The sequence below is a fragment of the Caretta caretta genome, chromosome 24, assembly GCF_965140235.1.
Source record: "Caretta caretta isolate rCarCar2 chromosome 24, rCarCar1.hap1, whole genome shotgun sequence".
Taxonomy (NCBI): domain Eukaryota; kingdom Metazoa; phylum Chordata; order Testudines; family Cheloniidae; genus Caretta; species Caretta caretta.
Genome location: NC_134229.1, coordinates 15,006,215 through 15,019,489, shown reverse-complemented (window position 1 = coordinate 15,019,489; position 13,275 = coordinate 15,006,215). Strand labels below are relative to the sequence as shown.

The following is a 13,275-nucleotide window of genomic DNA, read 5'->3' as shown; positions in this document are numbered from 1 at the left end:
AAGGATCTCAAGCCAGAAGGGAAGTGGGAGGGCCTGTGCCCCCAACATGGAGAATCTGGGGTGGAACCTTGCTTAACAGGTCAGTCTGTCCTTTCTGTTACTGTCCCCTTCTAGCTTTATCTAGCGCTCCTGTTTGTTCATTTGTTCTTTTTTGTTCCTTTCCTTCCGTAGTTTGCAGGTTCTTGCTTCCTTTTCCCCCCCTCTACCTTTCATGCTCTTTCTTTCCTTCACTTTCTAATGTTTTTCCTCTCCCTTTATTTCTTTCTCTGTCTTTCACACACTTTTCTCTCTCGCTGATCATTTTTTTTCACTTGCTCTTTTTCCTCGCTCCCTTCCGAGCCCAGTGGCCCAGGAAGCTGGGAATCTCGTGCCCTGCATCAAACCAAAAACCCGTTGGCATCAAGGGAACAAGATCCATGGCCAAGACCCAGTTGGATTTTGGGGGCAGCCTTTGATATTTAGAGGAGGGGCAGGGAAGACGTTTCTCGGGCTCAGAGCTTCTTTGATCGTCTCCAGGATTCTAGGGCTTTGCGATCATGCTGGGCTACTACATTTGTTCCTCAGTAGGGAAAGCCGGGGTTTAAAGCCGGTTTGTACAGCAGGGTGCAAAAGGGGGGCTGAAAGGGGGGGGTCCCAGAGCCAGCAAAGAAATCGCAAGGGCTATTAAGATTGATCCACCGTCATTCCTGGAAATCAGGGACAGCGAGACACCAAAATGCCTGGGAAGGTCTGGGCCTGCTGGACAAAAGCTGCTGCAACCAGAGAATGCTCGGTCCTCCGCACTCGGTTCTGCAGCCACGTTAAGCACAGTCCAGCAAGAGGATGTTTTAACCAGCTGGGCTGCGACTGAGCTGAGGGGAATTAGCAGCCCTGGCAATGACAGTGGGGTCTCGGCTCCCTGGCCAGCAGCATCTTAGCTGTGGGCAGGGGAATTGTTTGATTTGCAGGGTGCTGCGGGGCTTTGTCCTGGGGATCAGCCAAAGCCTGCATATGCTATCAACCAGCACAGAGCAGCAGGAGCCCATGTCCCCCCAACCAGCTGAGGGTACTCCAGACCCCCTCAGCTCCCAGGGGATGGGTACAATGCTGGCACCCTCCTTCCCCCCTGCAAATCACCCAGGTGGTGGCCAGCTCTGGGACACTCCCAGGGCCCAGTCTGAGGAAGTCAGAGGGATCAGCCTGAGAGGGGCCTCCCGCCCCCCACCGATAGGTGCTGTCTACCCCCACTTCCTAGCTGGGGGTCCCCCCAGCAAAGCTTCCCTCCACTTGATTTCCAATAGGAAGGGGGAGGGGGTGAGTCTGAGAGCCAGGGCTCCTGGGTTCAAGCCACTCACCTCTCCCTGTTCCATCCCTCAGTTTCTCCATGGAAGAGGGATAAGGACAAAGTTGCCCCCAAAGCCCCCCAAAGGCTTCAGAGGTGGTTCTGCCAAGGAGGGCATGGCCGCAGCCAGGGCAGCGAGCTCAGGGAGGGGATCCCTGCCTGCCCCAAGTGGGCTGCGCTGGGTAGGACAGGCAAGGAAGATGCAGCAGGGGCTGTTGCTACCTCAGCACAGGAATAAACCCCTGGGCTCAGGTGCCCAGGACAGGGCCGTCTTTACTGGCCCCTAGGGCAGGGCACAAGGGAGGGTGGGATGGTCCAGGCAGAACCACAGGCCAAGCCAGCCTGGAGCAGCCAGATAGAGCTGGTGCCCCCTAGCAGGGGACCATTCCCCACCCACCTGAGCCTGCCAGTCCCTGCCCTGGGGCAGGTCGGAGCTGGCGTCCCCCAGAGGGGAAAGGCCCCATGTCCCAGTCCCTGCCATAGACCTGAATGCGCATTAGTCAGTTTATTCAGAACAATGGGAATTACAGAACGCCACAAAACCCACGTGGGATCCCCCCCACACCTGACACTGCTCCCCCACCTCCGCTCAGCCCCACCAACCCTCCCACCACCAGCATCTGGGTCACCCCCCCTTACACTGACCCCCCACCTTGTGGAAGAGGGGACAGCTGGGTTAGGCCCCCAATAACTGCACCCCAGATAGGGAAGGAGTGTGGGTGGGACGCGCCTAACATGGGTGTGGCTACCTACAACTGCACCTCTTTGGGGGCGGGGCTCCCCGAGCCCCTCCCAGGCAGGACGGGGCCATCAGGCCCAGCTGTGCTGCTGGAGGGTCTTGAGGGCCAGGGTCCAGCGCTCCAGCCACTGCTGCAAGGTGAGGCCCTGGCGGTGCTCCGCCGGCAGGGAGAACTGCCCCGGCTGCTCCCACCTGAACACAGGGACGGGGAGAGAGAGGGCAGCAGGTGAGATGGCTCCTTCCGGCCCCTCGCCCCACTTCCCCCCCCAGCACAGACACCACCACGTCCACACTCAAAATCTGCCCCCCCCCACATCATCCCTTATGGCAATGCCCCCCCCCCCCCCCGGCCACCCCCTAGCTACGCCCATTCTCCAGAGGCACCAGACCACCCCCTTCCTTCCCACCCCAGCCTCCAACCCCCCCCCCCCCATCAGTCCCTCCTGTGCCCCCCCTCCACTTGGGCAAGCCCCCTTCTTCCTCACAGCCCCAACCCCACCCCAGGCAGGGGAGAACCAACCCTGGACCCCCTCCCAGCACAGGATGGGCAGGGCCTCCCCCCTCTGGAGAACAAGGCGTCCCATAAACCAGGTGGGCGGGGGCTCCTCACCAGGCGTCGATCGTGGCCTGCACCTCGGGCCAGCGCTCCATGCGGCGCTCGCACTGCTCGGTCACCAGCTGGATCCGCGGCCCCAGGGCTCCGGCCTGCTCCCGGTCGTGGTCCCGCAGGGCCTGCAGCAGGACTGGGGGAAAGAGACATTGGTGAGGCCCGGAGGAGTTATGGCTGGGGGGGGGGGTGCTGAGCTGTGCTGGGCGGATGCCATGGTCCTGCCACCCTTCAGGCCGGCTCGTGTGCCAGGAGGGTGCCCCTCGCAGACCCTGGGAAGGGGCCGCAGGCTGGGGGTCGCCCCCCTGGAGCCATGGGGAGAGCTCACCTTGCACGTCGGTCCCCTGGCGCTGCTGCAGGCTGGCTAGCGCCTGGCTCTTGTAACTCAGCTGGGCACGCAGGGCCAGCAGCTCCTTCTTCAGCTCAGCCATGTGGGGCAGGAGGTGCTCCGGGGCCTGGGGCAGAGACAGATAGACACAGGGGGTGAGGGGAGACAGGACCTGCCCCCTCTCCCCCAAGATCACCCCCCAGGGGGCTCTGGGGAGGTTTAATGCAGAATAAACTTGGGGGGTGCTCCTGCCCCACCCCCTCCCCGGGGCCCCCCATCCCATCTCTCCCCAGAAGAGGGTCTCACAGGAGGGGTTCACTCCCACCCTGTGGGGAGACATTCCTGCTCCCTGCCCCATTGCTCCACCAAGTGTGCGTCTCACCTTGTAGAGAGGGAAGCCGGCAGCCTGGCACACAGTGAGGAAGGCCCGGTGCTGGGCGAGCCCCGTCTGGTCCAGCCGATGGATGGAGAGCTCGTGGGCTGGGACCTGTTGGGACCTGGAGGCGGGGGACGACCGGGTCAGGGCAGCTGAGGATCAGCCCCTGAACCCCTCACCCTCAGGCATCCCCCATCCCCACCGGGCACCCCAGCCCACAGCCCTCCCGCTCCCCAGGAAGGGCTGGCGGGGCCCCGTCCTCACAGCAGCCTGCCGGCATAGTACAGCATTGGTACCCCCGGGAGAGCAGGTACCAGTGTTCCCAGCGTATTAATACCCCAGAGTATCAATGCTCCTCTCACCGCTAGAGGCTACCGACGCTCCTAGAGCATTATCAGCCCAGAAAGTATTAATCCTCCTACCACAGATCTCGGGTACCAAGGCTCTCAGAGCATTACCCCCCCCCCCCCGGGGGGGAGTATTCATGCGCCCACCAGAGTATTAAAGCCCCTGCCCTATTCTCAGGGTATTAGCTCTCCGCCCAGAGAATACGGCGTTTTCATTAGTATTCCCCAGCACCAACGCTCCTGCTTGTCTCCGTGCCCCGACTGCAGCATTAATCCCACTGCTGAAGTACTGATGCTCCTCCCAGAGGACCAGCACCCCCAGCTTGGGGCAGAGGAGCAGAGTACCAGTACTGCTCTGCGGGCACCTCCCTCCCTCCCTCCAACCGGCAGATCTCAGGGTGCTTTTCCCAGGGTGGGTCTCAGCCCCATTTCAATGGGACACAGGTGGGGAGGGAAGGGGAGGGGGGAGAAAATCCCAGGAATCCTGCATACCCCAAGTCCAGTAGTGCAGGAGGGGGAGCACAGGTACACCCCCAAGGCCAAGGTGCGCCCCCCCCATATGGGGACCCAGCCCCTGGGGCAGCCCAAGAGGGGACAGTTGGCCCCAGGACCCTGCTCGCTGTGGGGGAGAGCAATCAGACAGAGCAGGAGGGTGGGGGGAGACTCACCCCAGGAGGCTGCGGTGCAGCAGGCAGGGGAGGGCGATGGCCCCCAGCTGCCGGACCTCGCGCTCCACCCCCCCGTGAAGGCCCGACCCACAGCCTCCTGGTATCCCAGCCCTGGACTCCCCCATCCTCTGTCAGTGCCCCTTGATCCCGCCCCATGGCATGGGAGGGTGTCTCACCTCGGCCTGGTCCTTGCGGAGCTGGCATTTGATGTAGGAGGTGCCTTTGATCAGCGCCCGGACGTGCTGCTGCTTTTCACGCTGCGGGGGAAGGGGGTAGAGAAAGTGTCAGTCCTGGGGATGCTTCAAGACAGTGTCCCTGCTCCCCCCGGGGCAGCAAGGCACCCCATATTCAACCCCGCAATCACTCCCTTTCCCACAGAAGGAACCCCCCAACCCCCCAACTTGTCCACTCCTTCCTTTCCCTGCCTCCCCTCCCCCCCATCATCCCCAAACCCATATACTCCCCTCAGCATGCACCCCCTCTACTTCCTTCCCCACAGGCCAGCCAGGTACCCTGTGGATCCCCCTCCAGGAACCCCCCACCCATGGACACCCTCCCAGCCAACCCCACCTCATCCTCCTGTGTGCCCTACTGCCTCCCCACCCCCCAGGCAGGTCCCACGTCCAGAGGTTGCCCTGCTCTGGCCCCCAGATTCCCCCCGTGCTTCCCGCACTCACCACCAGGTGGCGGAAGTCCAGGATGCGCTGACGCTTGCTCTGCAAGGCCTGCAGCTCCGCATGGCGGGCACTTGCCTCCTGCTCCAGTTCCTGGCAGCCTCGACGCAGCCCATCCCGCAGCCCTGCCAGCCGCACAGCGCGCAGCTCCAGCTCCAGCACCGCCCTGGAGGCCGGGCGGGACAGGCCAGTTCAGTGGGGGGGTTGGAGGGAGTCTCCCCAGCAGGGGGTGCTCACCACAGGGCCCAGAGAGCGCAGGGGGACCCCACAGGACAGGGAAGTCTCCCCAGCAGGGAGCACGCTCCAGGGAGCCCTGACAGAGCCGGGGTACCCCTGGGGTGGGAAGTCCCGCCAGCAGGGAGCGCTCTCCCAGCGGTGGGTGGTCACGAACTGTGCAGGGCTGAGTTCAGGGGGCGGGGTGTCTCCCAGAGCCAGAGGCAGCTACCTGGCGAGGATTGCGTGCTCCGAGCCGTCCACCACCAGCCGGTGCATCTCCTGCACGAGAGAAGCCAGCTGGGCCGTGCAGCGCTGCTCCCGGGCCTGTAGGGGGAGCTGCTGCACCCACAGCTCCTCACACCTGCTCCAGCCTTCCTGCAGCCAGGGGAGGGAGCAGGTAAGGAGGGGCCAGGGGACTCTGCCCCCTCCCCCCACTATAACCCAGCTGGAGATATGGGCCCTGTTGTCCCTGGGACCCCCCAGCACTGAGATACAGCCCCTTCCCCCTGATATATCCCACACTCCCGGAGCCCCGGATGTGGCTCCCTCCCCCCCACTATATCCTAGCCACTGGCACTGCCCAGCCCCCACATGCGGCCCTGCCTGCCCCTCCCCATGCCCCCACTCACCTGTATGAGGCCCCGGACTGAGGGCAGGGCTGCTGGCGGCCCCGCCAGGTCTTCCAGACGGGAGCTCTCGTAGCGGAACCTGCAGGTCAGAGGACAGAGATACAGGTCCCAGCATTGGTGTCATGGGTCACTGCAGCACCTCTGGGGTGACAGGCCCCAGAGCCCAGACTCTGCCCCCTGCAGTACAAGCTGACACCACCAGGGGGCCAAAGCCCCACAGCACCCCTCTCTCTCGAGCTCTGACTCTGCCCCCACCCCCAAGTACAAGCCACCACCACTGGGGGGCGATAGCTCCGTACAGCACCACACCCCCACACTGTCAGCCCCTTAGCGGTACCCACTTGAGGGCCTCTACGTCGCGGGGAATGTCAATGCGGCTGGTGAGCTCCTGCATCTGCAGGGTGTTCTCCAGGGCCAGGTGCTCCAGGGCTGCCAGGACATGGTTGGGAGGGTGGGAACCCACGATGGCCTGCGTGGGCAGAGAGGTGGGATGAGCCACAGTGGGCCAGTGATGCTGTACCTTCCCTCACGGCTGGCTCCAATGCCCCATACGGGGCTAGAGGGCGCTGCGCTGCAGGGAGCAGGGCAGGGGGCTCTCCCCTGGCAGTCAGGGCTGCCCCAATGCCCCAGCCCAGCGCTAAGGGGCTCCCAGCTGCCCCTTCCAGAGGTGGCTGCATCCCTGCAGCAGGCGAGCCGTCCCCAGAGTCCCTACCCCATTGCTCCTCCCTCCCCCCGTTACCTCCACCGTGCTCAGCCAGTGCTGGTAGGACGTGTCCAGCAGCTCCTCGCTTGTCCCGCTGCTAAGAGAGACACACATGAGGCGGGTAAGAAACAGAGCACGGGGGAAGGAGAGGGCAGGGGAGTTCACAGGATCTTACGGGCGGGCCCCAGAAGTGCTGTGCTCAAAGAGTGACTTCAAGAAGTGGAAGCGCAGCTGGCAGGCCGTCCGCACGTCCCGCTGCAGAGACAGGGACAGACACGCGGACGGGTTACTGGGGTGGGGAAGACACGACGGCCCTCAAGAAAGCTGCAGATCACCAGGACCTACTGGATCCTCCCCCCTTATTGGGATCCAGGCACCAGGCTCAGGGAGATCCCTCAGGATACCAAGACCTGATTGCCAATGGCCCGACAGACTCTCCCCGGGCCCGGTCCGATTCCCTCCTCCTTCCCAACCAAACCCCATTGCCAGATCCCACAGGGAGATCACCAGAGCCCCATGCTGGCATTCACAGGGCTCAGATTACCGGGTACCCCTTGTCACTAGAGCCTGCCTTGGCATCTCCAGATTCCCCCCCATGAGATCCAGGACTGGGATCCCCAGATCACCACCCCCAACTTGCAGAGGGGAGCAGGATTCTCAAATTCCTCTCCCCCCACCCAGGATCTACCCACTATCCTCTCCCCAACTCACCAGTACTTCAGGCTCCAAGCCAGCAAACCCGAGATCAGGCACCTTCCCTCTCACCGTCAGCTCCACCTTGGCCTTTCTGCAGAGACCAGAGGAGGCTGTGAAAATTGGCTGGGGGGCGGGACGGGGAGGGAGGAGGCGGGAGAGGAAGGGGGAGCACAGTTAAGGACATCCCCCCCCCCATACCCAGCAGGACCCTGCCATGGAGCAAAGGATACTGAGAGATGCTACCCAGGATGGGCAATCCCCAATCCCTAATGCCACCTGCCATGGGACCCCCTACCAAGGAGCAAAAGATTCTGGGAGCTACTGCCCAGCAGAGATGTCCACCGGATAGTGCTTCAGAAGCAAAGGATTCCGGGGGACGCGACCAGGAGCAGTGGGGACCCCACGCTAAGGATGGAACCACCCCCCACACACCTGCTGATGTCCTTCAGCTGCTCCAGCCGCCCCCTCAGCTGTGCTACGCTGCCCTGCAGCTGCTGGCGTTCCTTGGCCAGGCGGGCCGCATAGGCCTTGAGCAGCAGGGAGCAGCGCTGGGCATCACGGATCCGCTCCTGGGCCGCCTCCAGGGAGACCTCTGCGGGGTGGGAGTAGAAAGACCATCAGGGAAACCCCACCCCAAGCCCCAGACGCTAACTACAAGGCCCCACTCCCCTCCCAGAGCTGGGGATAGAACCCAGGAGTCCTGGCTCCCAGCCTCTCCCACTCCCCTGCCCCGCTCCCAGAACCCAGGAGTCCTGAGGTGACGGGTGTGAACCCCACAGGTGATTGTCTGGGGAGGGACCATAGGGGGAAATCAGCAGCCCCAGGGGCCACGGGAACTTTGCGGATGGAGAAGAGACCACATGGGGGGATGCTGCCCTCAAGGACAGCAGGGCAGTGGAACAATCCTACCCTGCCCCCCACAAAGAAGTGGGGGGAAATGGATTTGGGCTGCAGGGGGACGATCCCACTGGGTGTTGGGGGAGAACTGGGGTGGACTTTGTGCCCCCCACCCCCAGAGCAATGGCCTGGGGTAGAGCGCTGGAGGCACAGACTACGCCGCCTCCCAGATCCTTGGGGCTCCCCCCTTACCGTCAGCCATGACCTCGCGCTGGGCTGTCTCTATCTGCAGGTCCAGCTGCTGCAGCTCCCCACGCAGGCGGGCCACGCCCTGGGCAAGCTGCTGGCGCCGCTCCTGCTCTGGTTCCGACCCACTGGGCTTTCCCTGTGCGGAGGGGGAGACACCGACTGCTGTAGACCCAGGCATCCTGCTCACCCCATGGCAAGGCCCCTGTTCCACCCTGCATCACCCCAATCCCAATCCCCCACCCTCATCTCCCAGATCCACAGCTCAGCAACAAGGCACCCACTATCCCATGCCATAGGACCCCTCTGCACCACGATCCCACCCCGACTCTCTTCCCACCCACTGCTCCCACCCTATTCCACCCCGCAGCACCACCTGATCCTCACCTTGCCCCACGACCCCATCCCCTACCCTGACCCACTCTATCCCATCCCACAGCACCCCGATCCCCTTCCCCGCCCCTCCAAATCCAGATTACCATCCCCTACCGACTCCCCCACCCACCACAGCAACACCCAATCCCATCCACAACACCCGTCCCGTCCCATCCCACCCACACACCCCTATCCACCCAGCAGTCTCCACCAGCCCCCTCACCTCTGCCTCCTCCAGATGCTGGTACCTGAGGCAAGGCCTGAGTAAAGGAGGCTGAACGTGGAGAGTGACAGAGGCCTGGACAGATGGACAGACAGACAGACAGACGTCAGGGAGAGGTCGGAGCCAGCAAGCTTGGAGGTCCAAGGCCTGGAGACGGACGCCAGCCAAGGGTCAGCGAGGAAATTAAACCCGCTCCTATAGGGCATAGGGGACACCGGGCTGGATGGGCCCAGGGGCTTGGTCTAAGTGGCAGGGACGGGGCAGGACACTGGGCTGGATGGGCCCCTTGGTGAAAAAGCTGCCCATAGTAACAAGCCCCCACGGCAAAGGGGAACGAGGAAAGGATACCACAGCAAGTTCCCTCGGATCTTCTTCACATTCCTGTGAGGAAAGAGAGAGGGGTGAATCTACTGCAGAAGCAGCAATGGCTCTGGGAACGGAGGGGGATCCAGTGGTTAGAGCAGAGGAGGACGGGAGCCAGGACTCCTGGGTTCTACCCCTGGCTCTGGGAGGAGACCTGAAAAGCAGAAGGCCCCATGTCCGATTCCCCGCTGCTGCCCCCCTGAGCCAGCCAGACCCCCGCCCTGGGGCCGGGTAGGAGCCAGCGGCCCTTTGAGGGGAAAGGCGCCGAACCCCATTCCTCTCACCTCTGGTGGTGCACGTGCCGGGTGACGTATCTCCAGATCTCCGCACACTGGCCTGAGCACATCCTGGGGATACAAAGCAACAGCATCAGCCCCACGGGGACGCGACCTGAAACCTCTACGAGGAGCATGGGTGGCCCTTGGTTGAGGGCCGTATACCCCCCCCACGTCCCTGCCCCAGGGCTGGATACCCCCTTTTCCTTCCCTCCCCCCACCGGGCCAGGCTCATCCAGGTAACCTCACAGGGCTCGGGGGTAACCTGGCAGGGGGCTGGGAGGCCCTTTTATGGGGGAGAGCGGAGTGGGGGGGGGCTCTGGCCCCACAGCTGGGATATAATCAAGGGGCAGTGAATGGGGATGTGGGGGCAGCAGGGCAGTCAGGGAACCCATGGGGAAGAAAGGTGGAGGGCTGGGGGCTGGGGCAGGAAGGTACCAAGGAGCAGAGGAGCCAAGGAGGGTCCAAGGGGGAAGGAGGACCGGGGGGCAGGACGCGAGGAGAGAGGGAGGCCGCCCCCACAGCGGGGACCCCGAAGGAGCAGGGGAAAGGTGGCCGGGGGGGGGGGAGCCGCAGGAGCCCGCCGACAAGGAGGAAAACGGAAACCCGCGGAACAGGAGCCAGGGAGCGGGGGGGGGGGCAGGGGGCGGGAGCCGGGGGGGGCAGGAGCCGGGGGGTCCCGCGCTGGGAGGGGGGCGGGGAAGGAGCCGGGGGGGCCCCGAGCTGGGGGGGAGGGTCCGGGGGGGCGGGAGACGGGGGGGGTCCCGCGCTGGGGGCCCGGGGCTCTCACCGGCGGAAGGCCCCGTCGGGGGGCACCTTCCCGGGGGGCAGCCCCATCTCCTGGGCCGCCCAGAGCTTCAGCTCCAGCGCGGGCCCGCCCCGCTCCATGCCGGGACCCGAGCACCGAGCGCGCCGGCCGCTGCCGCAAGGCCCGCCGGGAGCTGGGGGCGGGGCCTGCCGCTGCTGGGGGGCGGGGCCTGCCGGCAGCCGCAATTTGCTGTTCCCCCCTTCAGGTGCGGGTCCCAGCACAGGCCCCAGAGCGGGGGGGGGGCAGGGGGCGGGAGCCGGGGGGGGCAGGAGCCGGGGGGGCCCCGACCTGAGGGGGGGGTCTGGGAAGGAGCCGGGGGGGCCCCGAGCTGGGGGGGAGGGTCCGGGGGGGCGGGAGACGGGGGGGGTCCCCGCGCTGGGGGGGGGAAGGAGCCGGGGGGCTCCCGCGCTGGGGGGGAGGGTCCGGGGGGGCGGGAGCCGGGGGGTCCCGCGCTGGGAGGGGGGCGGGGAAGGAGCCGGGGGGGCCCCGAGCTGGGGGGGAGGGTCCGGGGGGGCGGGAGACGGGGGGGGTCCCGCGCTGGGGGCCCGGGGCTCTCACCGGCGGAAGGCCCCGTCGGGGGGCACCTTCCCGGGGGGCAGCCCCATCTCCTGGGCCGCCCAGAGCTTCAGCTCCAGCGCGGGCCCGCCCCGCTCCATGCCGGGACCCGAGCACCGAGCGCGCCGGCCGCTGCCGCAAGGCCCGCCGGGAGCTGGGGGCGGGGCCTGCCGCTGCTGGGGGGCGGGGCCTGCCGGCAGCCGCAATTTGCTGTTCCCCCCTTCAGGTGCGGGTCCCAGCACAGGCCCCAGGGTGGCCCCTCCCCGGCGTGTAACAGCGCCACCTGCAGGCTTCCGGCAGGACGAAGAGAAGGCGCAGCTCATGTGAATTCCCGCGGGTCTTTGCTGAGCCCTTCTGTACCCCAGGGGTTCTCAAAATGGGCGTCGTGAGGTTATTACGGGGGGGGGGTTGCAAGCTGTCAGCCTCCACCTCCAACCAGGGGTGGGGATTAGAGGGAAGGGGCAGTGAGGGGGCAGGGACCCGGGGGCAATGGGCAGCGTGGCAGTGAGGACTCCGGGGAAGGGGCGGAGTGGGGACGGGACTGGGCGAAGGGGCTGTTCGGGGGCGGGGGCTCGGTAGAAAGGGCGGGGCGAGGGCGGGGCCTTGGAGCAAGAGGCGGGGTAGGGGCGGGCCCAGGAGGGGTGGGACCGTGCGGGAGCGGCGATGGGGAAAAGGGGCGGTGTGGGGGCGGGGTGTGGGGGCGGAGTCTTGGGGAAGGGGCGGGGCAGGGCAGGGTTTCAGGAAGAAGGGGAAGCACAAGGGGGAAGGGGCATTGCGGGGTTGGAGAACTGGGGAAAGGGGCGGCACCGGGCAGAGCCTTGGGGGAAGGGGCGGGGCGGGGGCGGGGACTGGGGGGAAGAGGCGGCATGAGAGCAGGAGATCGGGGAGAAAGTGAAGCGCCGGGGGGAACTCGGGGGGAAGGGGCGGGGCCTTGAGGGATGGGGAGCGGCAAGGGTGGGGGCTCGGAGGAAGGGGAGCCGCGGGAGGGGGGTGGCCACGTTCCGGCGCTGGTGCCCTCCCCTTTTAGGGACCGGAAATTCCGTCGCCCCTGCGCGCCCCGCACCCCCAGAAACTCCCCTCCATGCACAGCCCGGCTCTCGCTGCCGGGCTCCCCGAGCCGAGTGCAGAAGCTGGGGGAGCTCAGGGCCGCGGCGGTGGCTGGACCAGTGGCGGCCGGAGGCGCCCCCCGGGGCCGGGGCCGAGAGGGGCTGCGGCGGAGCGCGGCACCCAGCGCCTGGGGCGGGGAGACGAGGGGGCGGCGCGGGGCGGGGCCCCTGTCGGGGGGCGGGGTTATGCAGATCAGCCGCGTCCGGCGGCAGCGGCGAGAGGAGCGAGGCAGCTCGTGCGGACGGAGAAAGCAGCGGGTGCCGGGGGCGGGGATTGACCCGCTGACCCCCCAGCTCCCGGGAACAGACCCGCAGCCGCACGAGGCAGCTGACTTTTAATTCTTTTAACCAGCAGGTTCTCCCCAGGGGCACCTCTCAGCCCGCTGCCGGTCTCGGGTTCCGTCCGCCGGCTCCTGCCAGCCAGGGTCCCGGGTGTCGGCCCCACTCATCCCGCTTCCAGTCTGGGATCTGGGTCCCGCCCACATAGAGTGGGTACCTTCCTTCTCCCTGGTTCTAGCCTATTCGCTTCCTCTCTCTGCACTGAGCTGAGGGTGGGAGTGAAGGAGGAGGCTGCGGGTTGGGGTGTAGGGTCTGGCCAGGAGCTAGAATGAGGGAGAGAGCTCAGGCTTAGGGCAGGAGGTTTGGGTGCCGAGTGCGTAGCTGGGCAGCTCCCATTTGGTGCGAGGGGTGGGAATGTGGGGGGTGCAAGAGCCAAGGCATGGGGGGGCTGGGGCTGTGTGTGGGGTGCTGGAGTCAGGACAGGGGGGCTGGGTATGTGTGCAGGGTGCTGGAGTCAGGGCTGAGTTCATGGGGGGGTGCAGCGGTCAGAGCAGAGGGCTGGGGGCAGGGGCTAGGGTCGTGGGGGTGCTCCCAGCCCCCTGCCCAGATTCCACCCCCCTTCCCCAAGGCCCCATCCCCAACTCTTCTCCGCCTCCTCCCCGGAGCAGGGAGCGCGCTGTGGCTCCCCCTCCCTTGCCAGGGCCCTCAGCTGATGGGCGGCAGGGAGGGAGAGGAGACGGGGCAGGCACCCAGCAGGCTGGGGGAAGAGGCGGGGGAGTGGGGAGCTTGCCTGCCCTGCAGCAGCCGCCGGCAGGACATAGCTTCTTCACCCTGCCCCGATAGGGGACTGGGGTCGGGGGGCGGAAAAGAGCTGGCCCGGGTGCCGCAGATCAGGTCTGAGGAC

At 66.0% G+C, this 13,275-nt stretch overlaps 1 protein-coding gene across 1 annotated transcript; it reads right to left on the bottom strand.

The window, feature by feature from the left end:
* Positions 1-1,943: 1,943 nt before the first annotated feature.
* On the bottom strand, positions 1,944-10,577 carry LOC142069927 (HAUS augmin-like complex subunit 5). Its single transcript, XM_075122727.1, is given in 18 exon segments — positions 1,944-2,252; positions 2,671-2,803; positions 2,996-3,122; positions 3,378-3,492; positions 4,387-4,643; positions 5,064-5,226; positions 5,506-5,651; positions 5,906-5,984; positions 6,247-6,374; positions 6,645-6,705; positions 6,784-6,863; positions 7,320-7,395; positions 7,737-7,896; positions 8,394-8,526; positions 8,986-9,010; positions 9,334-9,366; positions 9,633-9,695; positions 10,414-10,577. Coding segments are annotated over 18 exon segments (1,998 nt in total). The 5' UTR covers positions 10,512-10,577; the 3' UTR covers positions 1,944-2,131.
* Between the last annotated feature and the right edge of the window lie 2,698 nt (positions 10,578-13,275).